Below are 26,745 nucleotides of genomic sequence, written 5' to 3' on the forward strand. Positions count from 1 at the left end.
GGTGGGATGGACTTAAAATGTATCCATTGCACATCTGCCTACTATGGTCACAATATTACATTTCATTAGGGCCCCTGTTTTGCTTATATATATCATGGTTTGAAAACAAATTGCAGCACAATTCTTAATATTTTTATTTGAATAGATACATGCAGAACTATTACACTTTAGTAATGCATTTTCTATAGGAAGTCTACTCATTCTTCAGTGTTTGATTGAAAATAATCTAGTCAAACTGCCATAAATTGTATCATTTGTTTTTTGGGGGGAAGGGAGGTGGGATCCCTTTTATGCTCTGTGATAAATATGATCTAGGTCTTCCTCTGGCTTGTCGTAAATGTAGTCAGTGTCATATCTCGGCTGCTCCACCTTCACTGGAGGGTCATGACGTGGATCAGAGAGAGAGGAGGAATGGTACAAATGGTCCATGTCCTCCTCTGGCTCTTGAACTTGTGAAGCATACAATCCTGCCTCTTCCCTCTCGAGCTTCGAAGGGCCAAGTTCAGACTTGTGATAAATGTCATCCATATCTGGCTCTGCTTCCTTGTACATCTCAGGCAGTGGATCTATGCCCTGCATGTAAGATGGCCTGTCCTGCTGAACTGCTTTTTCCACCTGGTCTTGAGGGAAGGTATGATAAGTTTCGTCTTCGTCCTCTTCTGCTTTGTAATATTTTCGTTCCTGTGAGTTCTTCACAACTTTAAAGAACAACATGTAGGGATCAACGTCATCATCAGTGATGCCTTGGTCTTCAGGGGGTTCAACCTCCTTCAGTCCTACAGACATCTTCACATCGAGGTCGCCAGTCCTGTGTTGTTATTTTATTTTATGTTAATAACATTTACATTTTATTCAGCACAAGACATTTCACAGGTGTCCTGTGTTAACAGTTGGGATAGAAAATAAAATATGTAATTGTTATGTATAAATTGTAATATTTACGTGAAATTTGCACGTTCAGGTACATAGATTCAGCCTTTTAGGGTTAGTCTAAAAACCCTTCACTGGATTTTGTCCTCATTAAGCAAAAAACGTTGGGCACAAAGATTTTGCTGCTTCTGTTAATCTTTGTTGCTAGAAAAAGGTAAGGTGGCTTATCTACCAGATTTCTTTGTTCTTGTATCTCACTTAATAAGTGTCCTAATTGTACAGGTCTGCACTGATAACATACTCTGGGGACAATGGAAATCAGTACATTGTAATCATTATAATAATGAAAATGCTCCAGATGTAATTAAAATATAAAAATATCAGGAAGATGAACTAGTATACAGATATAAATATTATAAGGACTATATATCAGTATTCTAATCTGTAAACTGCATTTGAAAGCATACTTCATAAAGTTTTTAACACAATACTTCAATGCCGATTAGTTGTATAGCCGAAATCCAACATTTAAAGAAATTAACCTTTAAAATTACCCAAGGAGTTTAAAAATTGTACGGCCCCTCTGACAAACTAAACATTTCATCTTATTTTCTTCTTATTATCCAAATCATTTTACTGTATGTTTTATCTCTAGAATATGCAAACTATACGTTTAAAATCTGAAACCACTGAAACTCGTGTTATGTAGTCGGGACTTGCCTTTTCAATACATTGTCCACGGAAATGCATTCTAACAGGATTCGTTACAAGTGGAGTACACCTGTATCGAGTTATTGTTTGAATGAGCAAGGCAGGACAAATTATTAACACATTGTAAATGGGAAACACTTACTTCAAAACTTCCTGTTGTTCACCAGGGTCATGTTTGTCCTGAAAGGGCATTAAAGCTGTAAGCATGTGATTACATTCCTAATTACTTTGGACTTGCTGTTTTTAGTAATATACCATTGGTGGCCTTGTGCCATATTGCACTGTATTGCACAATGTAATGTAGACTTGCAAATAGTATGTTGCAAGCAGATTTGATTGAAAACATGTATTCAGTTCAGTTCTCTTGGTTTCTTTTGAAAAATATACTGAATTCAGAAACAATTTTGCATCCTTCCTTCAAAAGCACTTAAATGGTTTTACTGTTTACAAATCAATAATTACTCTGGATTCACAATATCATGCTTCAGACCAGTTTAATATTCATTTAATAACTGCAGTGTTGTTTGGTACAGTATTTAATAACCGTTTGCTTTAATTTAGTTCTGTGCATTATTAGGTCATGCATATTGCCAATAAAAGGAGTATAGTAACAATAAAGTCAGTTTATTGTATACTTCTAAAGTTGGCACTGATTTGATTACAAACTCTGAAGCAATAGTTGTTACACATTGGAAATCATCAGTATCATTTTCTGACTTCCTATTTTTAAACTAGAAATCATGCAATCCTTCATTTTTATATTGAAATAAATATACTTAAAGATTACACTGGGATATAGGTATATTGACACTTTGTCCGCTTTGTATTTCTGATAACTTTCCCCATGGCAGTGTGAAGGTTAATAGTGACTGTTACAGAATGCCTCTGTAGCCATCTGTAGCATACATTTAACAGAAACACACAAAAATAAATATGATAAATGTAGTATAATCATTTTTAAACTGAAATGACTGGTTATATTTGGATATATATGGATGGAAAATCATAAGAAAAAGACCACAAAAATGATTTAATATATCGTCACTAAATGTGCCACACAAATGGACTGACATAACATGCATCAAATTGAATACATACCCAGTCAGAGTATGGCTTTGCTGTGGAGCCACTGAGGATTATAGATACGCCAAATAATAGGAAAATCCTGAAAGTGAACACAAACACATTGGAGGAAAATAGGACACATTTGTAAGTTTGTATGTGTGTAACAATGCAGACTGAATACACACTATTAAATTACAGTTCCAACAGTATGAATGCAATATGTTAAATGTTGGATTATATCATTTAACCTTAAGATGGATCGGGGAATTGTGTAAAAGACACTAACCCAACCATTACCAGTGTCATTGATGCAATGAGATAATTGCTGAAATCTTCTACTCGTAAGCCTGACATTTAAAATGAATTCACAAAGAAATTGCAGGGACTGTTCAGATAAAAGGAAAGGGATTGAAGTGTGGAATTGTACAAATTTCCTTTTACTAGGAAATGCTGCTTATGTCACAACTTGGACAAATGGATAGTGGAAACCAGAAACTGACACATGACAATTGTAACCAATTGTATACCACAGATAATTTATTTTTTAACACAAAATACGTTGTAGATACTGAGCAATTATTTCAACCAAAGCTAACACCCCCACACACACGGACAATATAAATTACATTACGAACAGGGCATTTTGACCTTATCAGGCTTCATGTTACATTTAAATTTTACACAAATAAACAAGAGCAGCCAGAGTTCTTTCATGTTCTTTATAGCAGCCTCTTAAACCCCAGTCATTGCTGTTACATTGCTGTTTTTGTAGCTAAAATGTACACAGACATAAAACACAAAAATTAAAAACAATTTGAATAAGTAAATGCTGAAACTCTCATTGCACTTCCAGTCAAAAGAGATTAATCAAACCTTAGTGTTGCCATTGGTCTGGATAGATAAATGATCTGTTTGTTTCAAGTCATACGTTTCACACTTCATTAAAATAAACAAGCAGTAAATTAGTTTTAGGTTAACTGTAAAATCCAAACAATAGGTCACATTTTCATGTCTGACTGAGCAGCATACTTGAACTAATTTGGATTTAAAATAGCAGTTACCAATATGTTTGGAAGTGTGTAATTTGTATCAGAAAATACAGCTTATTTACAGTTGTGCGTAACAAAGATTGTACATTATTGCTTGTGTAACTGGAGATCATTGTAAAATGAATGAAGAAAAAGGTTACAAAATAAGCTTTATTGACAAACTTAATATACTAGAATAGTCATTCAAAAGAAAAAATTAAAAATAAAATGCAATTCAAAGGGAAAAGTACCATGTTTTAAAAGCATATCTGCAAAGAATGACACTTTCACCTTCAATGGTTTAATTTATCAACTGCCCAAAACTATAAATGCACCAGATCTCGTGCTGCAAAAACATGTTTCACCTATAAGCATTGTTACAACAAAATCATTAAAATTGTAACCCAGGAAGAGAAGAATAAAGAATTGCACTGGAAACTAATCAAAAAAGCAGTTTTCTCCTTTTTCACTGAGATCACAAACATTCTATAAGAAATAAAATAACTTGTTACTGATGTGTCTCAAGCTATTAAAATGTTTTGTCAAACTAGATTTAGTTTTGTGGGTCTTGTGAGATAAAGCACAATTGTATGTAAATTTGTTCAGCATTTCATTATATCAGCTCCAGAACTGTATTTATGATTTTTAAAACTGGTTAGTTAATAAGCTTTGACAATTAATGTAAATATGGAAATATTATCATATTCTTACCTAAACATGGTTCCTTCCTGATTGTATTGCTTGCAAGAGCAGAAGGCAGTGTGAACAATGTGAATGGAAATAGAACAATAATGCCAAAAGAAAGAGTAAAGTCCATTTAATAAATACATTCCTGGGACTTTGTACCATTTTATGAGCTCATGTTTAGATTCTTAGATAGCTTAACTGAGCTTCATAAAATGAATGGCAGCTGGGCAGACAATTCAGATGGTTTACCTGCATGCTGCTTGTGTTCTCACTAAATATACATGTATGAAGTGAATAACACTGATAATCTCGTTATCATGGCACCTGTCAGTGGGTGGGATATATTAGGCAGCAAGTGAACATTTTGTCCTCAAAGTCAATGTGTTAGAAGCAGGAAAAATGGGCAGCGTAAGGATCTGAGCGACTTTGACAAGGGCCAAATTGTGATGGCTAGACCACTGGGTCAGAGCATCTCCAAAACTGCAGCTCTTGTGGGGTGTTCCCAGTCTGCAGTGGTCAGTACCTATCAAAAGTGGTGCAAGGAAGGAAAAGCGGTGAAACCGGTGACAGGGTCATGGGCGGCCAAGGCTCATTGATGCACGTGGGGAGCGAAGGCTGACCCGTGTGGTCCGATCCAGCAGACGAGCTACTGTAGCTCAAATTGCTGAAAAAGTTAATGCTGGTTCTGATAGAAAGGTGTCAGAACACACAGTGCATCGCAGTTTGTTGCGTATGGGGCTGCGTAGCTGCAGACCAGTCAGGGTGCCCATGCTGACCCCTGTCCACTGCCGAAAGCGCCTACAATGGGCACGTGAGCATCAGAACTGGACCACAGAGCAATGGAAGAAGGTGGCCTGGTCTGATGAATCACGTTTTCTTTTACATCACGTGGATGGCCGGGTGCGTGTGCGTCGCTTACCTGGAGAACACATGGCACCAGGATGCACTATGGGAAGAAGACAAGCCGGTGGAGGCAGTGTGATGCTTTGGGCAATGTTCTGCTGGGAAACCTTGGGTCCTGCCATTCATGTGGATGTTACTTTGACACGTACCACCTACCTAAGCACTGTTGCAGACCATGTACACCCTTTCATGAAAACGGTATTCCCTGATTGCATTGGCCTCTTTCAGCAGGATAATGCGCCCTGCCACAAAGCAAAAATGGTTCAGGAATGGTTTGAGGAACACAACAACGAGTTCAAGGTGTTGACTTGGCCTCCCAATTCCCCAGATCTCAATCCAATCGAGCATCTGTGGGATGTGCTGAACAAACAAGTCCGATCCATGGAGGCCCCACCTCGCAATTTACAGGACTTAAAGCATCTGCTGCTAACGTCTTGGTGCCAGATACCACAGCACACCTTCAGAGGTCTAGTGGAGTCCATGCCTCGACGGGTCGGGGCTGTTTTGGCGGCAAAAGGCAGGTGGTCATAATGTTATGGCTGATCGGTGTATATATATGTATATATATATATATATATATATATAAAATGGTAGATTATGGTGTTATGTAATGGCAAATTACTTAATTATTTTTAATCTTATATTAGATATTTTTCACTTAGAAAAGTACAGCTAAAATAAAGGAAACGTACAGTTACGTCTTGATATGTTCTATGAATTTGTTGTACAATTGCAGTTGTATGCTGTTATGAAAGTATCCAAAAGACATCAATATAGTATACACTATAGCCCATAAATAAAGCCTAAGATTAGAAAAGTAAGTATTTTATGTATAATTACTAAGTTATTTTAAAATTATGAAGCATAATTGATTTACAGAGGACATCCAGAGAGTGCATGGATTTTTATTTATGCTTTTGTCACATGCACACCTTTGTGTGTGTGTGTGTGTTACAAGAAATGTGAATACAAAGTATGTTTGCATTGTAGCCTTTCATCCATTGTCTCATTAGGGTGTTCTACAGAATGCAACACTTGAATTTCAGAATCTGTTTTTACCTAGTTTTGATCTGTTCAATAAAATATGTATTAATGTTTTTACGGTATATTAATTTTTGTGCCAAACTGATGTGTAGGTTCCCCAAACAATGAACTCTCATCTGAACCAGTATTTTTTTAAAGTGTCAAACATCAACAAACCCTCAAAAAACTAAATCATAATGAAGAACCAATAAAGATGTTTAAATCCTTTGCAAAATGTCTCTTTAATAAGTTCTGCTGTGATGGTATTAATGTTTAACACTCAATTTAAATTGTCCTGAATTGCTGTGCTGCTTCATTTACTGTATGCATTTCAAAATAAAACCTTTGGACCAGTATCAAATTATTATTATATGCACAGCCTTTATATGCCGAGCTGATGTAGTCTAAAGTGTTTTGTTTTGTCAATCATGTAGGCTAGCTACAGGAGCCAATCTATATGAACAAGTGAAATCAACTGACCTGTGTCACCTGAAACTGGCTTTGAATACAAATCATCAACCAATGGCGAGGCATTGCAGAAGGGCCTTTCGCCTATTTAGTTCAAATAAAATAACTACGGGGATACTCGAAATATTTACCAAGCTGACAGTCAAATCACCTGTTACACACTATTATCGAGTAACTGATGACAATGAAACAGCTATGTAGCTAGTGGTTATTTGTTAACTAGTTACATAATGAAAGCTCTACAAATAGGACTGGTGATGGAAATAAAGTGCTCTGGAATTAAATGTATTGCTTAATTCAATTAAGAACATCTTACTATCTGGTTTGGATAGCTTCATTATTATTACATTGAGTCGACTGATGTATGATTCAGACTGCAGCAGGTGGATATTTATATTGGTATTACAAGAGCTACTAAAATGGCATTTTCTTGGGTTTGTTAAAAGTATTGGGTAATCAGTGTTCTTTCCAGTAACATGGGGGATATTGCCAATATATTCTTTAAGGTACCTTGTCTTTTAAATACATAAACCATTCTTTAGCAAATGCAGCATTGGGATATGAACATGTTTTCGTTATTCTAAGAGTGTTAATAAGCCACCGTTTTGAATTAAGGTCACATTAGTAACTAGGTGCTTCATTGCTTTTTCACCAGCATCCTGAAGGATGCAGCGAGGACCCCAGTGCTGCTGCAAACCCAGCATCACCACGGCAACCAGTCTGGACCAGCCTGCCTCTGCTCCGCTCACTGTCAGAGCATCCCAGCCTCTGCAGCCATCAGCACCAGCACCGCCGTAAGTCTTTGTTCACTTTGGGTTTTCTTCATCGTCGTGTCTTGCAGCTTTTTCTTAATACTTCAATGCATTATTTCCATTATTCTCTTCAGCATTCACCAACATTGAATATTATCATATCATACTTTGCAACATATTCCATGTAACAGAGTATATATGCAATGAACTGGGGGATTGGAAAGCAGACCTGTAGTGTCCTCAAACAAATGTGTTGCATTGAGTCAAACATTTTGCCTTTTGCTGATGTATTTCATGCTTTGCTCTGCTGAAGGAAAAACAGATCCAATGAAAGCATTACGGGGACTTTTCATGCTTACATGTTTGGATTCAAGAATCGTTACTGAAAATTGCTTCCTCAATCTCGTCTGTTAATTGTTATGTGTGTGCTGTTTAATGTGAGATTAAAAGGAAGCATTACGTACATTTTTTTTGTTTTACCAACTCTCTGATATTGACCTCTCAGAGGGGGACAGCGAGAGACATGTATGAGAGCGATGCTAGCCTCCGCCCATGCGGATCTCTGCAAGACAAAGAGCAGCAGATCACGGCAGGGCTGAGACGCAACCCGCACCGGCGCGATCGGCTCTCGCAACACGGCTCGGTTTGCGGAGGTTTTCATTGAATCCGTCGTGTTTGTCGTTATGATGTGTGTTTGATAATGTGTATGATTTTTGGAAGATAGTTTTATCGGTCGGGCTCTGCACTTGGGACTGCAGCAAGCAGTGAGGTGCATGCTCTGTGTTTCAGTGGCTACAGGACCTCACGTCCTCCTAATACTAATCGATTGGCAGAAGATGGCAGCCGTTTTGCTCATAAGTCAATAAAATAGCATCATCCAGTTGCGTTTTTTTTTTTTTTTTTGCATTTGTTTGGGTTTACTTGTTTTTGTCATATATATTTTTTTGTATAACATCATGATATTTTTACAGAACGAAAATATTACATATAATAACTACTGTAAACTAAACGAATGCATTTTAGAATATCTTAAACGGTATATATATAATATATAATAATGATAATTTACAAATATTTTTGTATGTATGTGCATCTATCTATCCATCTCTCTCTCTCTCTCTCTCTCTCTCTCTCTATCATATATATATATATATATATATATATATATATATATATATATATATATATGTTTATCAACTATTTATAATTCTGGAATGCAATGAGATAATATACATATATACTGATGCTATAAATATGCATAAGTAATATATGTATTTTTTTTCAAATACATATTTCACCTTACTTGAATGAGACGGTTACACACAGTGCTGCTTGCACACACCATGAACTTGAAGAACACACAAAAGCAGGGAAACGTAACAGTTTGAAGCTGCAGAAATGTCTCATGACCCCTCAGTTGTGTGGCATGGTACTTTCGATTTTTCAGGATCTTGCGTCGGCTAAAACGTACTTTGTTCTTTCACTGTGTCTTATGATGTAACGGGACTGTGGGCACCTCCTGTTCTGCTTGTAAGTAAAGCACAGAGCTCCTTCCAAAAGTGACTGGGGCACAGTTGTCGACAAGCGCCCCCGTTTTGTTTTGTATCACCAGTTTGGCATGACTAATAGCAGCCCACAAGTGAGAGAAGGAGATTGGAGGCACATGAGGGTCTTCTGATCTCAGTGCCAAGTCAGATCAGCTCATTACCCAGCAGACCTCACAACAGGATGTTGTTGAACTATTCAGCAATGGAAGAATAACGTCAACCTGAGTCACGTTCACCTGGTCCCACTGGCGGCCAGATCAGTGTGACTGTGGCACAGAGAAACGAATCATCTGCAGCCAGACTGTCCATTCCTAACATCTCAAATTCCAGTTTTCTATATTTTAAAGTGGTCTAAAAATCGTAGTAGACTAGGGTGGGGTATATAATGCAAGTGACCTGACTTAAGTTCAGTTAGTTGATTTACAAACTTTCTGGATTCAAGAAAGATTCTGCCAAACTCAGTACTTATATAGCTCTTTTCTGATATTTCTAAGAGCCCAATAACATTTTGTTAACTGTGAATTTGCTACTCTTTAATCAAAGAGAATAGTTTTATTGTAGACAATGCCAGCATTTGTATATTATATTCATAAATCAAATATGAAAACCCGAACAGATCGTTCTTTTCATGACTGCAAACAGCAATTCATAACCAAAATGTTCTTGTTAGGAAACATAAATCTGCATCACACTTTTCCATCTGTCTTAAAGAACGTTCCCAATTTCTCCTGGAACACAAATCTGTATCCTGTAATTGTTGCAAATAAGGGAGTTCTGGAAGTAATGTGTCAGTGATTAAAAGGATATGCATATTTTATTTGTTGAATCATTGTAATTTAGTTTTATGCAGTTTGGGAGTTCAAAGAGATGGGTACTTCTCCTTTTTCTCCAAGTATGGCAAAGGGATATTAGAGGATGTGTCAAATAATGTGAGAGTTTCCAAGAGATTAAGGATCATTCTTAGATTCTGGTTCTGAGAATAAGGTTCTGTGTTAGATATATTGCTCAGTGTGTGCTTCACTTGTCATTACACCCGGCACAGTGAAGTGACACCTTTGAAAACAGTCAAACACAACTCTGAAAAGATATCACTTTAAGTTATTTTAATAGTCTGCTGCTACTTTGGTGTTCAGACTTACAAAGCCAGTAAATTGCTGCCTAATATCCAACAAAAACAACCCTTCAAAATGGGGGGTTATATGAGCAAACTCAAGAAATGTTGTTGACATTGATGAGAGGAATAAAAAGCTATTAAGCACGTCCTCTGTGAATTCATCTATGAAAAGTAGGTATCTTTGATATAACAACACCGAATATACTGATTTGTTGACATTTGAGGATTATAGAAAAGATTACACTCAATTGTATAAAGCTCTGTAAATGGAAAGCTGGTTCACGCTGACAAGTGAATTCATTTTACAGAGAAAACTGGTATCTTACATATATCAGCTGTCAGCATGGTTGCTTTTGTTTCTTGACTAAGTACAAAACTATACATCAATATCCTTTGCTGAGCATTATGGGACCAAATAGTGTTTGTGTGTGTGTGTATCACCATCAGCCCATATTGATCCACTGCTGGCTTCCTTCGTCCATCTTTCATCTGTTCCCCTTGCAATGTGTCCAGTCCATTGCCATTTAAACATTTTCACTCTTTCAATGATATCACATATTTTGGTTTGTTCTTGGATCCATTCATTTATTTTGCTGTCTCTTTTTGTTATTCCAAGCACACATCTTTCCATGCTCCTTTGTGTCATCTGCAGATTCTGTATCAATTTTTGCATTAAGTGACCAGGATTCACAGCCATAAGTGAGCACTGGTAGTATGCAATTATATTTACCTTGTGCCTTTATATAAAATGGCTCACATTCACCAAAACAATGGCATTTTAATACTTCCAGGGAATAAGAGAAGATAACATGGACCAAACATTGCCTAGTGAATTTTTATGCAAAATATAGACTAAATGTCATAATAAAATAGAGCTATGATCTATGAGTTGTGACAGTTAGTGCAGACCTGGGCAGAACGGCTTAACAAATGAAAAGCAGGGAGAATAACAATAGTTCAGATCTGCAGGGGAGTTCTGAGGAGACACAAGAGAGTGTCCAGGGACCGTGCAGTCCTGATGTTCCTATGTAGCTAACAGGTGAAAATAAACATGAGCAGGTTGTAGCAAATTGAGGGAAGAGTACACCAGAGTGACTAGAAGAAGTAGAGATTTAAGGAAGGAGAAAGGATATGTGTTAGAAGTGGGTCAAGTAATGGAGAGAATAGTATGGCAGGAGCAGAATATTAAACAGATGTTTGCAGAGACTGCTAGGCAAAGAAAATGCTAGATAAGTACATGAGTTGTGGATGATTTGGAAAGGGAATCCATCTCTGAAAAACTGGAGCAATGTTTTTATGATGAATATTTTCGGTGCATGGACCAATTTATGTTTTGTATTTTTTGTTCAATTTATTCTTATTTTAGGGACATGGCAGAAAAATAACCACCCAACATATAGAAGTATAGGGGGAAAAGTATATTGTTCAGAAACCAAATGCATTCATGCTACACCATCTTGAAATGGGATTGATTTGTGTAAGAAAATAATAAACACCATGCAGAATCAAAGAACCGCTTTCTCACTGTATGATATACAGCCTGAGGGAATATATAGAATTTCTAAACTGTATGGGTTTTATATTTGAAATAGTTTTCTTTTTTCTCACTTTTGTTCTCTTCTGAAAGCCCCTTTTATGCTTCAGAAGTTCATTATTATAGTAAACACCCTTGAAGCACATATCAACTCGGCTTGGAAAAAAATGTCATTATGAGAAACAAAAAGGTTCAGTCAGTTATCAAGCTTTAACATTTCCATAGTTTCCACAAGGTCAAGCAGTGCCAGATAATAAAGCTGTGTCCATGAAATACATTTAAGCAAGCTATAATGGAAAGCACAGGATCATGAATAATCTCATTTCATAATACTGATTGTGTTTATGCTAATGAAACATTAACTAGAACATGGATTAAGGAGAGAGAGCTGGTGTGTTGGTGCTTAAGCTAATTAAATAGTCAGATAGAATACACAGTATATTAGATGATTTTTCACATCTCTCTGTTATTTAGTTTCTTTGTTTAGCAGAGAATATGTACTAGACAGCCAGGATTTTAAAATATACTCCAGTTTAGCGTTCAGCTTCTTCAATGTCATTCTAGAAAGCATTCAAATTAACTCAGTATTTTATACTCGAAAGATTTTTCATCAAGACAAAAACTGCAAATTCTTGCAGTTTAAGGCTTTGAATCTTATCTACACCATTATATAGGTCAAAATGTTCATGCATTCTGCATTTTAACAGAATTGCATACAAGTGTTTCTGCCTATCACAATGAGTGCACTTTAATGAAAGCATGGCGGAGAATAAGGTTAAGAATAATAATAATGTTTCATTATGTTTTTTGAAAGTCATTGACAGTTATTTTTTTGTTCGTTCCATTTTTATATATCTGCTCTCTGACAGGAACGCTTTTCTGGCAAATAAAGTGTAAATGCTTTCATTCAGATTAGAAACAAAACTACTTTTCTGCTTTTATACCTCAAAGAAAAGGTAACTGATTCATATTCTGCTGGACTCCTGCAAAGACTTAAGAAAGACACAGACACACGCACAGTGTTTAGGGTCCCATAATGGCAAACTTGAAGTGAAAGAGTTAAGGGGACGATAGACTGATACAATAAACTCTGATCCTCAGTACAGGTGTTCAGTAAGCAGCAGATTATTTTTGATAGGCATTCCTGGCAGACTTCCTAACCTGTTCCCTGCAGGGTTCAGCTCATTACACTTTGCCTCTGGGTCTGCGGTCTGCCTGTATTCCTGTTAATAACCCACAGGTTAGAGGGCTGATCTTGGGCTCCCCACCATGGCTATTGTTGAAAGAGCTTGCCACAGATGACAGTCAGAAAGATCCTCTTGTGGCCATATCACATATAACCTTTACCTACTGCATAGCACAATTTTGACAGCAATACATTATTATTATTATTATTATTATTATTATTATTATTATTATTATTATTATTATTATTATTATTATTATTATTAATCTTAGCAGACGCCCTTGTCCAGGGTGACTTACAAAATATAAGAGCAATATTAATTTCCAATTCTATTTTATTTTCACTTGAAGACCTGTGACACATATAAACCAACCGAATAAACAATCTTACGTAGCTTTCAAATTATGACTCTCTTTCTTGGTCAACATTGTTCCTCCTGATCAATCTTCTATTGATTATCACAGTCCTCAGCTTGTAGGAGAATGAGAAATGGATAATGTTGCTGCATTTTCATAAAAAAATACCTATTACAAATGACAGACCATGAATGAATGTCAAAAGAACGCTGGGGAAGATAGCTCAAGCGTGTTTATATTTACCAATGTTGTTTTCATCAAAGACTGAATTTCTCCAACTGTCCCACTGCTATCACACACTGAGCTTCAGAAAGTTAAATGCTAGGCTATTTTCTCATTTCCTTGTACACCGCTGCTCTAATGCTATGCTGTTTGTGTTCAATGGTAATGTTTTGAAATGTAAACCCTCAGCTTCTAGATGTTTTTAAAACCTTAAGACCTCCGAAGTGTTCTTGGAGAAGGAAAAATATAAATATATTGACCCTGCTGTTTAATAAAACCTACTTAATATCCTGGAGTTAGAATACCCATTGCTGAAAAAAAAAAAAAAAAAAAAACAATTTGTGGGATCAAAGAACTTGAATTACGTGTACAGGAATTTAAGAAGTTCTTCAGTGGGAGCATTTTTAAATTCATACCAAGAGCTTCCAGAGAGGGAGAAGATGGACGCTGTGGTGTTTTCCAGCACTAATTGCATTATACTGTATTTTTCGTGTATTTGTTAAAAATACATTATTAATGATAAGAGATTATTTTCAGCAAATGGGAATTTTTGGTGTTATGAAATTATATGAAGTACCCTCATCTTTGGAAGACACAATTGAAATTCCATAATGTTAATCGTACATAAAGATAATGTTACATTTACAGTTAAAATATGTAGTACAAACCTTGCCTAATACAAGGCACAATGATTTATCTCTATTGTGATACAGAAACATGTTGTACTATATTTAAATAAATTAAATAGCTAATATCTTTATGAATACTAACATAATCTGAGAATTAGTCTTCAGCATTGCTCACAAGTGAATTCAACACTCTTAGAAACCACTTGTTTCAATCTTTTTATTAAACATTCTTGAGGGAGCAGGTGCTTTATCAAACAGCTTGCAAAAATGTTTCTGTGCTGCAATTCAAATAAAATATTCATAAAATACACTGTGTGCCCTTACACTTACATATGCAGTTACCAAGACAACACTGGGATGTCTTTCAGGCTGTCACATCCCCTTCACAAGCTCTGAAAATACTTGCATGCAATATTTAATTTTGAAACAGAACATACAGCTTTATATTTTTACTTGTGTGAGACTAACATGGTGCAAACTACTGCTTTTTTTTGAGTCATATTTTTTATTTATAAGCTACGATGAAATTATGTTGCCTGCTAAAGATGTTAAACAAATATTGGTTACAAAATAAAATCTGAAATATAAAGTGGCCATTAAATGCCAAAGTAATGCTTTGCAGGTATGGTTAGTTGTTTACGTTGTGAATTTAAGCTAGTAAAATGTATAATACTTGTCTTCATCCAGTATATACTGTATGTATTGATTTGTCTCTTTGTAGTGGTTAAAGAATGCACTAATTCTATGATAGCATGGAATTTCAATGATCGCATGAATAGTCTTTTATATTTAATAGCATTTGTGTTATTTTGCATATACATCACAATCCTGCAGAATCCATTCAATAATGTTTTCATGCTCTTGTGATCAGCAACTAAAAAAATAACAAAGAGTGATGAGAGTTCACTCACCCTATCATGTCTATTGATTGGCCACACTGTATATATGTATAAGTAAACCTGCTAAAATTATACAAGTGTCCTGTGGTCAGGCTAAAAACATTATTGTAACATTTGCATAAATCATATTTTGATTGCAACTAACCGTCTGTTTAGCGAAACAACAACACTGCACAGACCTGAGTGTCAGAGCCCCGATTCTGCACCGCTCCCTCCCCCAACGCCTCTTTCCTTTCTCTTTTAGCACTGGAAATTATTTCACAGAAACTCACAGGCAACCGAGGAAAATTATAGTGTTGTCAGGAGCCATCCAGAACTACCAAAAACAGCTAAACACAACCTGTTATTTTCTGTTCTGTTTCCACCCAGACCTGCCAATCAGACATGGTAAAGTTAGGAAGCAATCTGGCTGAAAAACCAGAGAAGGAGCAGTCTGTGGAAGATGGGTTTGATAACATCCCATTGATAACACCCCTGGATGTGAATCAGCTACAGCAGCCATTTCCAGACAAGGTAACATGACTTCCATTATAAAGAGGTGCAAATAAGTGTTCAACAAGCTGTGTTTCAGTTTATAAGGCAGTACATAATCATGGCTTATAATGTATGGACACCCTTATCAAAGAATTTCTACCCCTGTTGACTTCCAATATTGACCCTGAAATCATGTGAATCACTACAATCTAACACAGGTGGAGGCCACTCAACTTGGTGTGTGATTTTGAAGGCTTATCTGAAGGACGCTTATCCAACCAAGCTGTTTCAGTTTTTATTCTCAATTAATTTTATACACGTTTCTAGAATATTGTCTGAACTTGAAAGTTGTGGGGTAGGATGTATAGATGAATGAAAATAAATAAATGTATAAATATATTTTAAATCCGGGCAACAAAAGGTGAACAGTTTGAAAGGGAGCGTAGACTTTCTATAGGCACTGTATATACATTTGACCAGTTCAGGACATGCTTCTAAAAGGTAATATTCTTGCAAAGATTTATATACCCTTTCATCTCCTTATCACAAAATTGTGGAACCCTCCAGAATGTGAGCCCCAATCCCAAAACAAAAACTGTATTGTTTTAGTCTAGATACGTCCCTCACTGAATTCAACAGCTTCTGTATTCTTTTATAATGACTGTGTAAAGGTACTGTAAGACAATACACTCTTGTTACTGTGTGTGCATTTCCTCTTCCCTAGGTGATAGTGAAAACTACAACAGAGTATCAACTGCAGCAGAAGAAGAAAAGAAAGCTGTATGTCCCTGGCATTAAGAAATTGAATATAAACCTATACGATGAGGTGTCGGAGAAAGTCAAGGTAAAGCAAATAGTGCTAATCATATATGTACAGAATTTGTATCTCTCTCTCCCTCTTTCTCTCTCTGTCAGTCGGTCTCTCTCTCTAAACTCGAAGGTTATATCTGCCTTGGACAGCAAATCAACACAGAGAGACCTTATGGAATGAAAATGGGATGTAGTATATTTGGAAGATGCAGTACATTGTTGAAGGGTAGTCTGCCCATTTGAAAAGTATTTGACCATTGCATACTACCAGTGCTCACATACGGTTCGGAAACCTTGTCACTTAATGCAAAAATGATACAGAAACTGTAAACAACACCATTAACTATGGAACGATGTAATGGAACCGAGAACAAACAAAAGTATGTGACATTGTTAAAGAGTGAAGATGTTCGAATGGCAATGGGCTGGACACATTGCAAGAACAGACCAAATATGGAAAAAAAAGCTACAGAATGGAACCCAACAAATTTAAAAGACCTAGAAGAAGACCACATAAATGATGGGCAGATAAAATTAGAAGATTTGCTGGTGTGACTTGGAAGAGAGATGTTGTACATCGAAACAAGCAGAAACTTCTTGGGCAGGCCTTCATCCAGCAGTGGATCAAGAAAGGCTGATGATGATATATACATTTATTTGATGTGTCCATTTTAAGGTGTATGAACAATTGCTGCATGATCCTGATGTTTCTCAGAGGTTAACTGCCTTTTGTGTGTTTGCTATAGCTCACTGGCTTGATCCTCATCACGATGGCATTCCTGGCCTGCCTTCTACTGCTAGTAATGTACAAGGCTCTGTGGTACGACCAGCTCAGCTGTCCAGAGGGATTCGTTTTCAAGGTAAGGAAAGCAGTTCAGCTCAGTCTCTCGGTAAACACATGACTGGAAAATTACCTTCATTTATTATTTAGTTGTGTGCTTTTAATTTCTTCTTTTTAGTAAAGTGTGTGTGTGTGTGTGTATATATATATATATATATATATATATATATATATATAATAATTCATAATATATTAGATTATTTTGTTAATTAAATCATGACATGGTAGTATTGTGGCATTTGATGTACATCTACCTTTATTACCTTTTATGGGTGAGATTATATTAGAATGCCTTACATATATCATTTTAATTTTCCTTTTAGTTGATGTGTATTAATATTTCAATAATTGATTCCTTCGGATTGGCAGTAGCCATTTCGATAACGATCATATCTAACAAACATGAAACATCAGATTTGAATAATTTTCCAATTTGCTTGAATAATGGCTATGTGAAGGAGATAGGTATCAAGGTAGAGGGTGCTGTTGACATTTCATAGCAATAATTAAACTTATAGAGATATGTTTCTGACAGTACCTTATTAAGTGATCCTTGCATTGAAAACATGGTTAATGTCTGGTTAGAAGGATGCAAAACAAAGCCACAACATGATGTGTTGGGCGTTCTCTTCATGATTTGCTAGACATTTACCGCAGTCTAATGAATAATTGTAGCCGACATATTATGATTCATATTGTGTTTGAATTGCCTTTTTCTGTATTGTGGTTGTAGCATGAAACACGAGAGTCATAAATAATACATCTGTTGCAGTGTGTTTTGTGTGGTCAGTGAGAGGACAGTTTTGTATTCTGCAGTCTTTTTAAACGTATTTCTTTATTTTGATGGTCGAAGGTTCACAGTCTGAACAAAGTCTTCTGGGAGTACCCACACTAGGTCTGCAATCATATTGATTTCATTCTACAGGCCGCGTGGATTCGCCTTGTCTCTCCCACCCTCTTTTATCTCTGCCCCGCTCTAGTCTAATTTGACCGATTCAATGTGTTCTCAAGGTCGTCATTTATCTTTATTGAACTGATTCTTGTGGAAAAAAATTATTCTATTCTTAGAAAGCTTTTAAAAATAGCTTACATGGAAAGAAGGAGCAGTGAAGTTTATGTAAATATTACTCAATAACAATGTCTATTTATTAACATACTTCTGCAATATTGTCCTGTGCAAAAAAACACTCCAGTAAATAAAATATATAATTTTAAACTGCCCATTCTACACTAATACTACTAATTGAATTTAAATTAATAGACTAAGCACTGTACATTTAATTGGCATTTTAATAGTATTTTGTAATGTAATAAACTCTGGGAATTAGGAGATAACAAAACACTATCAAAAAGGACACATTTTATGCATGAGAAAAATATGTGCTTTCTTCTTGTTAAAATCATTTAACCACTTATTTAAGATAATTTTAAAATTAGTTTTAGGGTGTGCTGTTGAAAAATTACTTACAAATTAATTCCACTTGGTTGCTTTGTGATTCATTTAAGTCTGTAGTGTTTCAGCCTGTGTACATATTTGTATTTAAATTAAGCTGCTGAGGTTTCAGTATTGCTGCACACAGTACATATGAGTCTTGACATGATTTACAGTGCCTCATGAAGCTGATAACAAGAGCTGCAGCGATTGCATTTAAAAAACAGAGAATGGGATTTTGACAGGTGATCAGTGACCCTTAAGGAAACGAAAGAGGCTATTTTAAATTCTCCTTAATTCTAATTTCATTCATTATTTCAATCTAGTGAATGAAGGTGCAGTGAATCTGTTTCAGTGAATGAATAACCTCCCGTCCCATCCTGAGGTACTAGAAAGTGCTTTTACATGAATGCTTTAAAATTCCTCTTTATTTCTCTTTAATTGCTCTTGTTGTTGTTGTTGTTTTTGAGACAAATCAATAATGTATCGGTAGGACAGTCCTTTTCATATACTTGCTTGTGTCTTTTGATCTTGTCTCATTATCTCAGTAAGACACAAGAGTGTGGAAACACAAAGGAAGACAGTTTAGCCCCTGAAGCAAAAACGGGATGGCTGAAGGTTTTCTCAAGGGAGCCTGCCTTTCGCTCACAGAGAATCTATGGCATGTAAATGCAGGGTGCCTTTAATTAGACTTGCTGTGACTAAACTGCAATTAAAGCCCTGCGGGGTTGCTTCTTCCTTTGAAGTTGGTGGTAGCAGGGCTATTAGCATATTCTGAAATAACTGTTTGGCACATGAAAAGAAATAAAATCACTCAAATTATGAAGAAGTGGCATTACATTTGTTGCACAAAACAGACATATAAAGTGTTTTCTTTTAAAGAGTGGATGTGTAGGTCAGAAATCTCCTCTTTAATTTTCCATCTGGGAATATTTTACTTCCTCTGGAATGTTCTGACTCTCAATTGAATCTTTTCCCGTGACACATTCCAGGCACTATATGGAAATCCAACATCAAGAGATAGAACAAACATGTTTTTGCTATGCTCTTTGGATTTGCTTCATGAGATTAAAACTGTGTCCTAAACCTTTGCACCTTCTGTTTGTGGGCGTTTAAGTTACAGTGATAAAATGAAGTGTGATTTTTGTCCAAATGCAGCTTCTGGTCGGCTGAAGCTACAACTCAATCACTGCTCTGTGCCCAATGCACCTCTTGTAGTCCAGACCCTACAGTTCAGTCCAGCCATGGTCAGAAAAGTGTCTGTCAATCCTTCGGGTTTCTGCTTTTTTCTGCAGCACAAGCATTGTACCCCTGCCGCCCTGGAGATGTATTACTCAGAGCAGGAGACAGGCCCGCGCGGAAGCCTCTACACAGCCATCAGCCACTTGAACCAGGCCAAGAAGACCATGCCGGAGCTGCCATCCCCATGGCTACCAGTAATCAATGCCTTGAAGGAGGCAGAAAAGGCTAAAGAGGAGTCAAGCCATTCCCAGCAATAGGAAGAAGAAAAAAGCAAGCAAACTGGAAACTAATGTATTATACGTAACAATGGTATTGTAATTTTATTGAAACTATTGAAGCGTTACATAAAATATTAATAATACTGATAATAATAGTTTAGGACTGTGCCTGATTCAGAAGCTATTTTCACAGAATATCAAGAAATAATCAGACAGTTGTGTGATGTGAGGGTGGGGGGGTATTTTTGTTTTTCAAGTGTTTTCAAGAGGAATTCCATTTTGAACAGCTTATTGAAATCTCTGGAAGTAGCAAAAGTTATATTTTAAGACAAGCAATTGTTTTCATCAGGTTTTCGCAGGGTAAAGTCCTCTTTTCCCCTGGATCTCCTGATCTATCTAAAGCTTCACATAAGACACTTGAACTCCTTAACGCCATTAGACATGATACTTAATGGGTTTTGAGATGGTTCTTCTCGTTGAGTGAGTATATCTGAGGAGTTGTGCTGTAATTTACTAATGGGAAGTTGAGATGGTCACAAATTAAGCCATGCCACATTACCCAGAACACTGTAAAGATAATTTTGTTCTGAGCAACATTTGCAAATCCTATTAACTGTAGCTTATATGTTGATGTATTCCCTGACAGGACTACACATAAACACACATGGGAAAGCATTTCTGAACATGGAAATGTGTATAACTGTCTGTTTCTCTTCTATATTTCAAGTGTAATCGATCCATGTTTTTAAAGGTAAACTTTATCTGAACACACTCCAAAAGCCTTACTAAGCCATTTATTTATTTATTTATTTATTTATTTATTTAAATTTGTGGAGTGTATTTGCAAATTTTGTTGATGGGATAACCTTATATATGATAGATGGACAAGCTGCCTCAATTGAAACCACATAGGGTAAGCTTTCAATGAATGTCTGTATGAATTTGTATTCTCTATAAGCAGATCAAAGCCTAGGACATTTTGTAAAGAATTAGTAGGCATGGTTGATATATAAAAAAAAAACACTTTGAAAAATGTACAAAAATGTAATTACTGGCGACGTGCATTATAACTTACTGATTGTCCATAGCTTCGAACATTACATTTGAAAGTTATATATTGTAAAAGAGATTGTAGGGAAGAATACGCCTTCACTGATGTCATTCCCGCTTGGGTGCAGACTTGAGCATTCGGTTGCAGGTGTAGGGGGATTTCTGTGTTTTCCTTCCCTTCACATGTAAAGGATGTTGATATTTACCAGCAACACCACAGCAATCAGTATTACTGTTTTACAGTGCCGAACTGGTGCAACGTATTATTGAACATACAGGGATGAGCAGGACTGCCCCGACTTGTGTGTCATTTTAAGAACTGCAAACGAAGTGGCATTGACAGTAGTGTATACCTAAATAAATCACCATATTCTTTCGAAACACAGCACTTAGTGTGTACTCTGAGACTCATTTGTTGATTCACTATTATCCAGAGGTGCTGTGTCTATTCTGTTAAAATAGCTATGAGAGCAGTATCATGCTGGATCCAGATATAACAAATTGACTTTTGGGTGAATTGGTTGTATTAGTAGCACACATTTCGGTGGGAGAACTGTTTAGTCTGTGTGTAAATCTTTTTCTTTTCCCTGGGTTGCTTTTCAAATTCTGGGTGTGAAACTGGGAAATTATGTCATAGAAATTGATAATTTAGCCAAACAAGCACAGCTGCATGTTTCTGTCATGCAGAATTCTAAATAATATGCATATAGAATATGCAAGCACCACAATGGGAAAAAGTAAATTACAACACAGGGTTTTTATGGCTGTAAGGAAATTAAGACTTTAGAAGTTTTTTGTTTTATTATTTCATAACCCTTAATATAAAATATATAGGCACATAACAGCACTACACAATTTTTAATGTTTGGCAATGTGGCCTGTTGCGTTGCAATGTTGCGAATTAACTAATTTAAAGTTTCCTTTATATCCCACATTTTAAACCAAAGTTACACCTTCCATTTTTTTAAATTATCACCTTTGTTTATTCACTATTTAATACCATAGGAATGCCATTTATTTTCTTAATTTCCAATAAATACTGATCTACTGCTCTTGAGCCCTGTTGTATAGCAAAGTCTCCATCATTCAGCAGGCTATTAAATGGCAGCTATCATTTGGCTTTCAGATGAACACAAACAAAACAAATGAATGTGTTACAACACTTTGCTTATGTCCGTTAACTGAATGTTAAACTTAATATTGCATAATGTCATTTTATTTATTGGAACTGTTCATCTTCACATTCGATGGACTATCAAGCACCAGATTAAAAACTAAGCAGGTCAAAAATGTGAAAATGGTATACCCAAACAGTGTCAAAAATGTGTGCATTTTTCTACAGTTGTCTGATGAAAAGTTTAAAGAATGCAATTTTTTTTTTCAGGGGATTACATTTTCAAATGCAAATATTTTCTAATGGGCAAATTAGTTTTATCCTAACACAATTTCTCACATTGTTAAGTGATATTATAGTTTTTCAGCGTCATTTTAGATTTGACTGTGTATTCCTGTACATAATTACATGGCTGTAAAGATGACATGTCAATAGTGCAAAACTATAACTATGATTGTAATATTTTTGCCTCCTAGTTGCATTTTAACAGCAAAACTGTGGTGGTACATTTTAATATATGATATTTAAAATAAGAATGTGTACTCTAAAACTGTCATATCTTACAAATGATTGTGTCAAAAAATACATCAGAGCAAAAGAAAAATGCCATCATTCAGAAACCCACATTATGTAAAGATACATCAAAGAAACTACACTTTGAGAGCTTGCTCAGTAAAATACAATATAAGCTTATCAACTTTATAGACGCAATGTATTAGATGGCTTTGCATGTCCTAGTAGGCTTTTAGGATTAAACCAAATGCAACATCATTTAAAGAAATTAAAAGAAATAACCTGTGGAGACGGAAAGAATTTTATGAAATTTTATCTTGTGAAAACAAGTTGGAAAGCATTTTCAGTTTAATACTGAGCAGCCTGTAACATTAAGTCTTTTGTCAACAAAATTAAATGTGTAGTTTTTAACTGCTCATGTTTGCAGATAACTGTTGTGTTAATTAATTCTAACACTGCATTATTGGAACAGGGTATTGCTCTGTAGTTCAGTTTTTTTTTTGTGAAACAATAATTGGAACCTATTCTTCTGTTTCTATATTTTAATTTTTATTCTACACTTGTCTTCTAAAGGCTTAATAAATATTAAACTTGGAGTGTTCTAAGGAATGTACTGCAGGTCATGGTAACCTCACCATCACCTTCACAGCCTTGTGAGTATTTTAAATGGTGTATAATTGTCGTGACACTCACTGGTTATCACCTTATCTGTAACGCAGCTCCTGGTCAATTTGTGGTAAACACTGGTCATTTTAACAGCACTTTGTAGATTTCTTTTTAATAGAGAATGTGACCTTTTCACATAGCAGCACATTACTTTGTGTAAAGTACTAAAGTGCCAAAATTAATGTTGTAGTCATCTGCTTTGATCTTATTGAGAAACACAAATAAATCAATGTTCACTTTTCTCATCAATTTTGTACCATTGTTTTTATTCCATAAAAGTGTTTGATTGTTTTTTCTCTTCAGGCTCAGACGACTATTGAGGTGTGTTAATTAAAGAAGTCGGCATCAATATTTTATGGAGGATCTAGAGGTTTTATGTACTTGCAGATGTCTGTAATAATACCACAATGGCACTGGGTATCAGTAGTTTATACTATAAGAACCAACTGCATATAAGGAACAATGCTGAGATGGCCTCAAAACATAAGAAAGTTCACAAATGAGAGGAGGCCATTTGATCCATCGTGCTCATTCAGTATCCATTATTTTTATTATTACCTGATTTCTTAGCAGACACCCTTATCCAGTGTGATTTACAATTGTTACAACATATCACATTTGTACCCATTTACACAGCTGGGTTGGGCTCAAGGGTACAACAGCAGTGCCCCCACCGAGGGATTGAACCCACAACCCTCTACTCCAGTTCCAGAGCCCAAACAACTACTCCACAATGCCACATTAATAACTAAGTGATCGAAAGAGCGTATCCAGTCTATTTTTGAATGTTCCCAATTTGTCGGCTTCAACCACATCACTGGGGAGTTTAGCACAGTTAGCACAAGCATTGACTAAGAAGCGCCGTACTGTTTTCAGCTTTGAAATCTCACAGTGTATACTAATTATTATTTTTTGGCTAGTTGCTGAGTGACAGATTTTGAAAACAACTTGCCGTGGGCATGGAACTAAATAAAAGTGCTAAAAAGTATTTATGAGAACATTTATAGACCTCATGCTTGGTGATAGGGCTTAGTTGTGTATCAAAAGGTTATTGTGAGCATGGAAAATTTAAATCAGTCCCCGCCATGGAAAAAAACAAACAACAAATAGTGGAAAAGGTATTAAAGGGAAGTGGTTCCTATTTATCTTCTAAACACACTACAGGGATTTTCCGAGAAATATTGCAGGGTGACTGTTAATGCATATTTGCTGCAGCCTGAAAGTTTATTAAATCACTACCTTTGCTAAAAACTAATTAAAAATGAAAGGCTATTTAAACAAAGCCTCCCTACATTATCACCGGTGTAAGCTCACAACAGTCTTGTAGGCTAGTTTCCAGTCTATTTATAATATGGAGTTTAGGCAAACATCACACAACGTCTTTGAGAAATACCTGAATTAATTATTTCTTTCCATATCTGTATGTGTGGTTTAATCCAATTGAAGTTTAAAGGAATGGGGAATATGTGTAGGTGGACACAAATCAGTCAATAAGAGAGCCATGTCAACCACAGACAGGTTCTCCTTGGCAGTGGCATATCTGGAACTTCTGTGGAAGTGTTTTTTAATACTTTAAAATTAAGTATGAATCACTGGCTTACTGAGAAACAGTGATCTGGCCTCCCTCTCCTCTGTCCTGCTGGAATGGATTGGAAACTGTGACAGCTCTGTGAAGACATGGGAAAGGATTAAAGTCATATTGTATATTATCTGTAGATCACAAGATAAGTTAATCAATATTTAAATATATAAATGTTGGTTTTCTTTTCCAACCAACAAAAACACATTCTCAGTATAAACATGTTGCCGTCTCATGATCATGACAGATTATCTCTGGATATTAGCACCTCCACGAGAAATCAGTAGGGCCTACTGTCTGCCAAAAAACATTTCAGAAAGGCTGGTGATTGTGAATTTTCCTGTCATTGCAGTTCATATTTGATAGGATAACACTGCATTAAATGTTTTCCTACACTATGTTGGCTTCCCTGGTGTTCTCTCTCCTCTTCTATGTGGCAAACTACATTTGATTTGTTTCAAAATGTTTTTAAAAAAGATTTCTGTGTCAACATGTATGATCTTTCACTACTTTCTTTCAGTTACCCTTATCTATGTGTCTGCTGAGGTGCCACCTGTTTTTAGGTGGTATGGCAATTATTGGACCTGGAAAAGTAATCTCTGTCACTATAAGGAGCACACTGACTCAGGATTTAATCAAATAAGCATTTGGTAACAGGCCTTTATATAAATATTATATAGGCTATGTACTTTGACAGTCTGAAATCAGAGGTCACTTTAATTGAACTGAAATCTTACTGATTAGTGAAAACTACACAAACAATTGACTTATGCAAACGTTTATTATCAATAAGTAACATAACCAGAGACCATAAAGATATTAAATACAATTATGATGAATAACTGTACAGAACCGTTGGTTCATTCATTGATATCAGCAGTAAGTATTCAGGTTTACTCACCCTGTGTTTACAAGCCCAGAAAGATGGCGGCCGCAATGCAAAGCGATGAAGACAGGTAAAAACGTACATTTGAATTTCTCCAGATGTCAATTACATTGCTTTGGTTTATAATATAAATTGTATCGCCGATAAAACAGTTGAAAACACAAAAACGATTCAGACATTAATTGCGTTATCTGTGTGGGAGAAAAAAAGCTACTTCATGGTGGGTTGCCACTTGTAGCAAACGAAATCAACCCCCCAAACTACTGTATCATTTTTTTATTATTATGCATAATGTAGTTACAACATCGTTTTATAGGCACTACTTTACATTTGATCTTTACGTTGGGCCCTAACATTAAACGTCCCTGTATGCCTCCATTAAAAAAAGTTACAGTATTAAGAACAACAATCATGGAAACGCCTGTATGTTTGTGATGTAATCAATGTTTATGAATAAATACATTCAGTTTCTGAAATTAAAAACTTCAATTAAATTCTGAGTTCTTGGAAAAACGTTGTAGAAACTGCTAGCAGGGCCATCCAAATGTAAAAGGCACATTTTAAATATTTCATTATCAGTCTTTCATCAAGATATCCACAAAACAATCCCAAATGAAATATTAAAAATATCAAAGTGAAAGTAGACTACTAGGGGAGAAATTAACCACAAAACTCTCAATATTAGAGACTCAGATTTGATCTTTTCTCATTTACAAATCCATAAAAGGGCTCAGTTTGTTTTTTTTGGTTGCTCTCCTAGTTCCAACTGCATATATTTCTTTTGAGCCTCTGAGGAATGTTCCTACAGGGTACAGAATATGGATGTCCAGAAATGAAAGACAATGACTGTGTGAAATTGTGCTTGAGCAGACTTACAGAGCTTGTTTACACAGTATCAGAGTGAAGCTGTGTATGATGTTGAAATG

At 35.9% G+C, this 26,745-nt stretch overlaps 2 protein-coding genes across 2 annotated transcripts; one reads left to right on the plus strand and one right to left on the minus strand.

Annotated features, from left to right (window-relative positions):
* Positions 1-110: 110 nt before the first annotated feature.
* On the minus strand, positions 111-4,479 carry LOC136715725 (uncharacterized). Its single transcript, XM_066693095.1, has 4 exons — positions 4,386-4,479; positions 2,680-2,746; positions 1,724-1,761; positions 111-808 (listed from the first exon to the last, which is right to left on the minus strand). The coding sequence occupies exons 1-4, from the start codon at positions 4,391-4,393 to the stop codon at positions 289-291; spliced, it is 633 nt and encodes a 210-aa protein (XP_066549192.1). The 5' UTR covers positions 4,394-4,479; the 3' UTR covers positions 111-288.
* A 2,930-nt stretch (positions 4,480-7,409) lies between these two features.
* On the plus strand, positions 7,410-23,603 carry caly (calcyon neuron-specific vesicular protein). The gene is made up of 5 exons (XM_066693097.1): positions 7,410-7,549; positions 15,364-15,507; positions 16,193-16,312; positions 17,025-17,138; positions 19,847-23,603. Exons 2-5 carry the CDS (start codon positions 15,379-15,381, stop codon positions 20,048-20,050), a joined length of 567 nt encoding a protein of 188 aa, XP_066549194.1. The 5' UTR covers positions 7,410-7,549; positions 15,364-15,378; the 3' UTR covers positions 20,051-23,603.
* The last annotated feature ends 3,142 nt before the right edge of the window (positions 23,604-26,745 follow it).

The sequence above is a fragment of the Amia ocellicauda genome, chromosome 20, assembly GCF_036373705.1.
Source record: "Amia ocellicauda isolate fAmiCal2 chromosome 20, fAmiCal2.hap1, whole genome shotgun sequence".
Lineage (NCBI taxonomy): Eukaryota > Metazoa > Chordata > Actinopteri > Amiiformes > Amiidae > Amia > Amia ocellicauda.